General features: G+C 31.5%; 1 protein-coding gene across 1 annotated transcript; it reads left to right on the top strand.

Moving 5' to 3' along the window:
- Positions 1 to 283: 283 nt before the first annotated feature.
- LOC109810218 (uncharacterized) lies at positions 284 to 1180 on the top strand. Its single transcript, XM_020373627.1, has one exon. It carries the CDS (start codon positions 284 to 286, stop codon positions 1178 to 1180), a length of 897 nt encoding a protein of 298 aa, XP_020229216.1.
- Positions 1181 to 9772: the final 8592 nt, after the last annotated feature.

Genomic DNA, 9772 nt, shown 5'->3' with positions numbered 1-9772 from the left:
AAACAATTGGCTGAAAATTATGGTGGAAAATTTTCAGCCAATACTCATACTAATCCAAAGGAGAATTGTAGTGCAATTACAACAAGAGGTGGTAAGAGAGTAGGTGTGTTCGAGGATGAGGAAGAGCAACAAGAAAAAGAGGAAGAAATGAGAGAGAGATGGAGAAAATAATCGAAAAAATAAAAAAATAGAAAATGCAAAAGAGAATGTCATGGAGGGAAAATAGTTGGCTGAGGAAGTTGTTGTTAAAAAATCAAAGAGCCAGCTAGCAAGAGAATTGAAGATGAAACCCAAGGTGTCTAGTACCAAGGATATGCCATATCCCCCAGCCCCAAGCAAAAAGGATAAAGAGAAGCAATTTGCACGTTTCATGGAGCTTTTTAAGAAGCTTCAGATCAACATTCCATTCTTAGAGGCATTGGAGCAGATGCCCACTTATGCAAAATTCATGAAAGACCTCTTGACAAAGAAGAGAAAGTTCATTGAGCAGGAGACTATTGAGTTGGAAGTGGGGTGTAGTGCCATAATTCAAAAGAACTTACCTCCCAAGTTCAAGGACCCTGGAAGCTTTACAATTCCAATCACTATTGGGGACCTATTAGTTGGAAGAGCACTGCTAGACTTGGGTGCAAGCATTAATCTCATGCCCTTATCTATGTTAGATAGAGTTGGACAGGTGGTAGTAAAACCAACCCGCATGACTTTGCAACTAGCAGACCGGTCCATCAAGTATCCCTATGGTGTCATTGAAAACATGCTAGTCAAAGTTGACAAATTCACATTTCTAGTTGATTTTGTGGTTATGGATATGGAAGAAGACTCTGTTATTCCTATTATCTTGAGGAGGCCATTTATGAAGATTGCACGAGCAATCATTGATGTTGGGGATGGTGAATTAAAATTGAGGGTCCATGATGAGGTGATCACTTTTAATGTATTTGAAGCTATGACCCATCCGAATGATAAAGGTGCTTGTTTCCGAATGGATGTGCTAGATGAGGTAGTGTGTGAGGCTACAAAGAAGCTGAAAAAATCAGTTCCAGATGATGTACAGATTCATAAGCTAGGTGCTATTTCAATCCTGGTCACTTTTGCTGAATTTGTTGTTCATACAACAGACTTGTCTCAGTTTGATACTGTTGTTCAAAATGACTTCCAACTCTTATTAATTAGTAGATAGTGGTTTTGATTGGCAAGAAGAAAGTCAACCTGTCCAGCCAGGTGTTCACAAGGGTCAGAAAAAGAAGAAGAAACAATCCGTAGATGATTTGGTGCCTAGAACTTGTTCTAGAATGGCTAAGTCCACCAAATTTTCTTGATGGATTTTCTATGGTTTTTTAGGCTTCCTGCTGCATTTATTCTTGGTTCAGTTGCAATTTATTTTTTCTTTTGCAGCATTGTTCCTGCTGTAGTCCCTATTTTGGATGGAGAATTTGGCAGTCTGAACCTATATTGGTTTTGCTACTAGGTAGAATTTGGTGTAGATCCTAGCTGTTTTGGTTCCCCTTCGTCTTAATTAAAAAATGTGAGAATTATTAAAAGAGAGGTAATGCATATATAACACATTCTTTGTGACAATTTTTTTATTGATTGAAATTTAGAATTTATTTTTTATGCACTAATATTGTCAACCAAAAATGCATTATAGTAGATATGACTTTTAAATAATTTATATAAAAATTAATAAACTTATCATATAAGACATTTTTTTATTGAACTACAATGTACAAGTTTTTTATCCATTATTTGTGCATAAACTATTTTTTAAAAATTTACTGAAAATTATAAAATCATGAGTGAACATGAAATAAGAAGCAAAACCTACCAAATGTGTGATTTTTTATATAAATTTTTAACAATAAAAAAAATGCTAAAAATGTATTAAAAAAAATACATTCTTATCACTTATTTTATTATAAAATGTGTTTGTTTATTTATAATTTCATGATCCTTCATATATCTCCCATTTTGAATAGTCTAGTTGAATTTGCAATGAACTTGAACTAGCCGAACAATCTCGCCAATTTATTATATTAAATTAAGAGTAATGATTAGAGAGAATCATCGATATCATATCTTTGTGAAAAATACATTAAAGAACAACACATTAAAAATGATATTCCTACTTAATTAATGTCATGCACAATCACAAAAATACATCTACAAATATTATGAAAAATCATTTCCTAAAATTATGTAACATGATCTTGAAGATTATCGATCATCTATATATATAGAACACCACTAAATATATATTATTCAAATCTTGATCATCTCACTCTTGACTTAAATTTTTCTATAACTTGAATATGGAAAAGTCTTTACGGATGTTTTTACCATCACAAATATTATGACAATAAAGAAACTATTTTTCCTATTAAAATACCTGTAAATTTTGATAAAAACACTTCAAAAGACTTCTTTTATCACTAAGACTTCCACTTCATTCTATATCTAAATGGTGCATACTCACCTATGGCATTCCTTGTGAACTTCTTGTCTCTGCAATACTTTTCCTTGTTGCCATTCACAGGCATTATTTCCTTTATATAATTTAATTTATTAATAAATATTAAAAATTTGCCTCTATATAATAATTTTGTCCTTTTTCGGCACTATGCCGCATTTTTAATTTTCAGAAATTTTGATTCAGAGAGTAGAATTGAGAATTGAAAAGTATTGATTTTAGTTATACTTATAATTCAACGAAAGTGGGCCAAGAATTGGGATTCCAATTTAAGAAGATTAACTTTTAAATATTATAATTATAATTTACATATTTAATTTTTTATTTTTACATATCATTAGATTTTTCATAAAAGATAATCATAACTTGAAATCGGAACTATTTATTAAAGTTAAATTTCACATGCCAGACATGTTGATCACATTTAGCGTTTACCTTTTTTTTTCCTAATTAATATTTTTTCTAACAAGTACTCGTCATCATATGTTAAGAAATATTAAATATACTTTGTTAAATACTTCCGATCACTTAGAGAATTTTTTTTCCCTACACAAGAACATATATGGTACAAAAATATTAAAGAATAATGTTAAATACTTCCGATCACTTAGAGAATTTGTTGAAAATTATTTTTGAATCCATTTCTCTCTATCTAATCATTTATTACATTATAAATCTCTCTCTGTCTCTCTTCTCTCTATTGTAGAAGTGTTCGTACATCTATATCATTTTTCAAAGATTAGATATATTAAACTTATTTAAAGTTATTAATTAATAGTATAAAAATGACATTTTTACATAAAGAATTATATCAGTTCTTGCAAAAATAATATATATATATATATTACTAGTATCAAAGTTATTACTAATAAGGTAATGACATTTTTATAATATTGAGATAAATATTCTAGATTAATTTATATATAATTGATATAAAAAAAAACACACTCTCTTCATCGATTGCATTAAGAATTGATCTAGAAAATAATTTTTAAATGGTCCGTTTTGCATATAATGTAAAAGATGTGTGATCAAGAAAAGTTTTATTCTGGTTCTCTGATGAACATCAAAATGTTTTAATTAGCTCAAGGATGAGTTCTATACTACCAATTATGAAGTCAAAGTTAAGACATTTTTGTCATCCTTATTGTTCATCAAAATCATTTACAGACAATGCTTATTTTACAAATAGAAAATATTCTATTAAAACATCGTTTATTAATAAAGAATACTTTTAAAACAACGCATCTATCTAATAACATGGAGATAGACATTTTATATCGAGTGTTTTTTATTTTCTAATGCATAGATCACATTTTTTTAATAAATTTTTATCTTGATATCATACAATAGAAAGTGTTTGGTCGTAGAAGAAATACTTTCTATATTCTAATGAATAGATAGTGTTTTTTATTTTTTACAATCTTGTTTACTTTTTTTTTAGTTCATTCACAATTTTTTTATAGTGTTATACATGAAAAAATAATTCAAAAGAAAAAATTGTAACAATAGTCAAAAGTATTATCGAATGTAATTCATAAAAGATATAATGTGCACATTAGATAAGTAGTAGCAAAATTAAATGAGAAAGAATAATATTATTATTATTGACTTATATCTGCCTACCTTCTTAATTAGTTGTTGTTGACTATTAAACTTATTTAATTCTAATTAGGGTAATTTTTCGAGGTGAGGAACAAAATCAGTGATAATTTACCTATGCAACTTGTTCTATACTCGAACTTGGCCCTATTCCAAGCACATACTCAACCTAAATCTGGGAGAGTCTCATTAGAAACACTATATTTGTTTTTGGATTATTTGGGAAGGAATTAATTAATGAGTATGGAATAGTGTAATGAATAAAAGAAGATAGAAATTAGAACGTTTGGTGATTTGGTTGGCATAGAAATTAAAAGGAGAAAGAACAAGTCACACTAGAATTTGTTTTCCTTCGCCACACCATGAAATGAAACAAAAATGACCAATCTTACAAACAATGAGCAGTATAGTATTAGTTTTATAGATCCTATATATGCTTTTCCAAAAATTTAAATATTATATAAAAATAAATATTATTTTCATTTAGAGAAAAACTAATATAGTAGAAATTTAGATATCTTTATTTATTTATTTCTTAAATAAATATTTTTATAATATAATTTTTCAAAGAATAATAAATAATTATTGTTAGATAAAATAATGGAATAAAAAATTATTAATATAAAAAAATTTCATATAATTTATTTATTTCCCTGTATTTTATATTTTTATTCATCTGAATAATAATTTCTGTAGCTGTTTGATTATATTTTTAATCGAAACAAAACATATGGGAGAACAGGACCTGGAGCACGGAAGTATCACAGAATCAGCGAACGATATTCTCCATAAACACGACCAAAGGCACAGAAGTGAAGCGTAGGGGAAAAGATCTTCGGATCATATTCATAGCTAACATATATATGCCTGAACCATATATATTCAAATTTAATTTAGATATATATGACACAAAAGCACAAAACAAAGACTCTGCTGGGGTCAATGTTGGCCACTAATCTTCAGGTTAACGGATATTATTATTATTATTATCTTTTATACAATGTACACAAAACTCTGTCCCCACAAACTTAAACACTGACCCACTTCAAATATCAAAATTGCCATCTATAATTAAATGCAGACTCTAGAACCAATTTAAAAACGTGACCACAATCTCATACATGTAACATTATTTGATGCTTACCAGTTACTAATTAGCCGCGATAGATGGGGTATTGGATACTGTTGGAATTTTTTATTTTTATTTTTTATTTTTTTTTATGTGTAACAATGACAAGAGAATGCATAAAAATATCATAAAATTAAAGAAAAATTACACAAATTTTATTTAATTTATTCAATTTCTCTTGTATATATTTATAAGAATATTTATTATCTCAAAATATGTTATATATACAAAAATTCTCCTTAATTTTGTGAATGAAATTTAAAAAATAAAAATATTTTTTCTCAAATTTTATAAGTGAAACTTGAAATCTTCATTCTTCATAAATTTTATGGTTCCTTCTTAAGTTTTGTAGATAAAACTTTTAACACAAGTTTTATAAAGAAACTTGATAAATTCTCCTCTTGACACATCCTTTTCTCATTTAAGGTGATAACTTTCTTTTTCTTTACAGTTGAAAATATGTTCCATTTCAAAAGCTTTTATCTATTAACATAATATTTTAATTTTAAAAGAGAAAATAAATCTTTAAAATAAATATGATATATTTTAATTTTAAATAATATTCTAAAAAAAATAGTATCATTTAAAGTCTAAAGTATCTTAGAAATTTAAATTTAAAAAATTGAATTGTTTTTCTAAGATATACCGGTACAAATTGATCAGCGACTTAAACATTTGCATATGTTTTTTTAAGGATGACTATTATTAATATATCGTTCGTAGCAAAACAGGATTTGAATCCTTTATGCACATGGTTAGAAAATTGTTCTGTGAATGTTTCAAACAAACAGACAAAAAGTAATGAAATGTGTGTTCGAAAACATTATTCCACTGTAGAGAAGATGAGATATAGTTGAAGAGAACGAAAATTCTACTAGATAAATGAAAAGTTGTAATTTCAAGATGATAGCATAAGTCTTTATACAGGCTAGCTAACCGCTGATCACTTACTATATCTCTAATAGTTGTTGCAAGGTGGAAAGTGTTATAATACCTCTAATTTAGGATAAACAATACAAGTGCATATCCATTCAAAGTAAATACAATGAAGATTTCAAAAGTACATAAATTAAAAACTATCTAATTACTAAATTCATCAAAAATCAATCAATAAAATGTTTAATATTAAGTAAAAACTACAACTCAAGGACTTAATTATTTAACAAAAACAAACATAACCACCTAAAAGACAAAAGTAATAAGTGTTTATCAAAAACCAAAAGCAAAACACGAAATTTAACCACTCAAAATATAAGCAAAATAAAATCATATTTAAACATTTATGACAAAAGATACTTAACCACCCTAAACCCAAAACTAACATCAATGAATAATGTTCCATTTAACAAAAGTTCAATCATAACATTCAATTAAACCAATAGTCATCTATCCTTTTTCTCCCCCCTTGTTATGATAGTTATATGTCAACTCCAGTATCACATTATAGACTATTTATCCAATTATCCTCACTTGATCATGTTTACAAAATTTTTGGGTCTTTAGTTAAGAAAGTGACCATTATCGTAACTCGTAAGTAACTAAATCATGTTCTTATCTTAACAAAGCAATGATGATAATTACTCAATCGTCTACTCCAAAGCCCAACTCATTTATATAATGATAAAAAAATATACAAAATATAACATCAAGTCGACTTAAGTTGATTATAAATCTTAGTCCAAGTCGTCCCATGACCTGGAAAGGTAGATAACTCCTTTAATTAGCCTCGAATCAGACAGGTAAAAGGTCTAGAAAAAAAAAAAAAAAGAAAAAAGGTAAGTCGGCAACTTAAAAAGATCCACAACCTTTTCATCTCGAACCAGAAAAGTGAAAAGGTCGGAAAATTTCTTGGTCAAGTCGGTAAAAAAAACTAGCAGGATGCAATAAATAATCACAAATATCTTGAGAGCAAAATCTCAATTTGCCAAACAACTCCAAAAATACCCATCAGATCTTCAACAACGTACACCAAATAAGAGTTCACAAAAACTAAAAATGAGGGTGCACATACACTGAGGCACCAATCGCCAATCCGATTAAATGAAATATCTGAACCCACAGTCTGAGAAGACATATATTGCAGTAAGGGAAGGGAAAAACCATTGGGGTGAAATCGTAGCAAAAATGCAAATTACAGTACCAAATAACACATGAAAGGAACAAGTAGTAAAACAAATATTTTACGTCATTTGTATGCATTAAGTTGATATTGTTAACAACAAAAGGCATAAACTGGGAGCAAATAAACTCTCTATATTCTCATTCACATTGCAAATGACATATTACACTTATTTATAGCAGAAAGAAAAAAAATTAATGTTTGCATCTTTAAATGTTACTCATAATTAACACCATTAATATTATTCTAGGAATACCAAGCAAAATAAAACTCCTAATTTAAGTTTCATAACAAATCTTCCCCTTAAACTTAAATACTTTTCCCATCTCTCATTCCAATCAACCTTTTACAATTCTCCAGCAGTGTAGTTGGCAGTGGCTTGGTGAATATGTCCGCAGCTTGAACTCGGCTTCTGACATGCTCCAACTCGACCTTTCATTCTCTGATCTGTTCTCGAATGAAATGAAATCGGACGTCAATGTGCTTGCTCCTTCCGTGATTGACCGGGTTCTTTGCCAACTCGATTGCCGACTTGTTATCAACTCGGATCACAATCCCTTCATCTCGGATCACTCCCATATGCCTTAGTAAATTTGAAAGCCAAACTGCATGACATACGCTCCAAGATGCCGCCACGTACTCGGCCTCGCAAGTCGACAGAGTTATAATGGGCTGTTTTTTTGACAGCCAAGTAAAATCCGAATTCCCGAGTAGGAATACATAACGTGAAGTACTCTTCCGATCATCGACATTTCCGCACCAATCACTATCCGAGTAACCTACTAATCGGTAGTTATCCGATTTTGAATAGAAAAGACCAAGTGATAGGCTTCCTCGAACATATCTTAGAATTCTCTTCAAGGCCTTCCAATGTGTGTAGCTTGGATCCTCCATGAATCTGCTCGTTATCCCAACACTCAACATTAAGTCGGGTCTCGTGCTTGTAAGATATCTTAGACTTCCGACTAAGCTTCGATATCTCCCAGAATCAGCTCGTTCTCTTCCATCAAACTTTGAGAGTTTCGTGCCTGGTTCCATTGGGGTAGAGACCGGGTTGCAATCCTCCATTTTAAACTTCTTTAGGATTTCAAGCGCATACCTCTCTTGGGATATAAAAATTCCTTCATCCGATTGCTTCACTTCTAGGCCAAGAAAATATTTCATCAGGCCTAAGTCTGTCATCTCGAACTCTTTTTCCATTATCTCCTTGAACTCCTTAATCAGTTTTGCATTGCTTCCAGTGAATATGAGGTCGTCGACATAGAGAGCAACTACCATCATATCCTTTCCTGATTTCTTTATGTACAAGGCATGCTCGTACGGACATTGCTCATACCCGTTTTTCTTGAAATACCCATCAATTCTTTCATTCCAAGCACGAGGAGCTTGCTTCAGCCCGTAGAGGGCTTTTCTCAATCTCAGCACCTTCTTTTCATCTCCTCTCTTCATGAACCCGAGTGGTTGCTCGACGTACACCTCCTCCTTCAGCACTCCATTTAGAAAGGCCGACTTCACATCCATATGTAGAATTTGCCATTGTCTCTGAGAAGCTAATGAGATCAGAAGTCGGATTGACTCCATTCTCGTGACAGGAGCAAACACTTCATCATAGTCAATTCCTTCCTTTTGTTTATAGCCCTTCACAACAAGCCGAGCTTTATAACGCTCAACCTCTCCCTCAGCATTCATCTTCTTTTTGTACACCCATTTTACTCCAATGGGTCGAGCTCCTTCAGGAAGGTTGGTCAGTTCCCAAGTTTTATTACGCTCAATCGCCCCAAACTCATCATCCATAGTTGTTCTCCACTTCTCATCTTGGACAGCTTTCTCAAAACTCAAGTCTTCAGAGTCGGCGAGAAGACATACAACATGAACTTCATTTGTAGTGTCGTATATTTCCCGTAGACTTCTCATCCTGGGCTGTTGTGGCTCGGATTCTTCATCTGAGAACTCGGTGGTAGTTGTTGTTGAAGGTACAACAATGTCCGAGCTAGTTTCTACTTCGGCCGAGTTATTCTAACACCATTGCTTTGTTTTCTCCACGTGAACATCTCGGCTCACCACCACTTTTTTGTTATCAGGATCAAACAACTTGTATGCTTTGGATTTTTCATCATATCCAATAAATATGTACTTTTTGCTCCGATCTTCTAATTTTGTCATGTGCTGTCTTGGTACTTGCCCATAGGCCAAGCTACCGAACACCCTAAGATGAGAAACACTCGGCTTCATGCCACTCCAGATCTCTTGAGGCGTCTTTTCTCCTAGCTTTGCATGTGGACATCTATTTTGTACATAGACTGCACACTGCACCGCCTCTGCCCAAAACTTCTTCGGCATGTTCTTCCCTTTCAACATAGATCGAACCATATCAAGAATAGTTCGGTTCTTCCGTTCCGCTACACCGTTTTGCTGTGGAGAATATGGGGCAGTCAAGAAACGCTTGATCCCATGT

The sequence above is a fragment of the Cajanus cajan genome, chromosome 5, assembly GCF_000230855.2.
Source record: "Cajanus cajan strain Asha chromosome 5, NIPB_CcT2T_4, whole genome shotgun sequence".
NCBI classification, from domain to species: domain Eukaryota; kingdom Viridiplantae; phylum Streptophyta; class Magnoliopsida; order Fabales; family Fabaceae; genus Cajanus; species Cajanus cajan.
Note: the sequence above shows the minus strand (reverse complement) of the source record. Positions and strands in the feature narration are given on the sequence as shown.

What these genes read in the sequence shown, in the direction of transcription:
- LOC109810218 (XM_020373627.1), top strand. Translation starts at nt 284, where the DNA reads ATGAAACCCAAGGTGTCTAGTACCAAGGATATGCCATATCCCCCAGCC.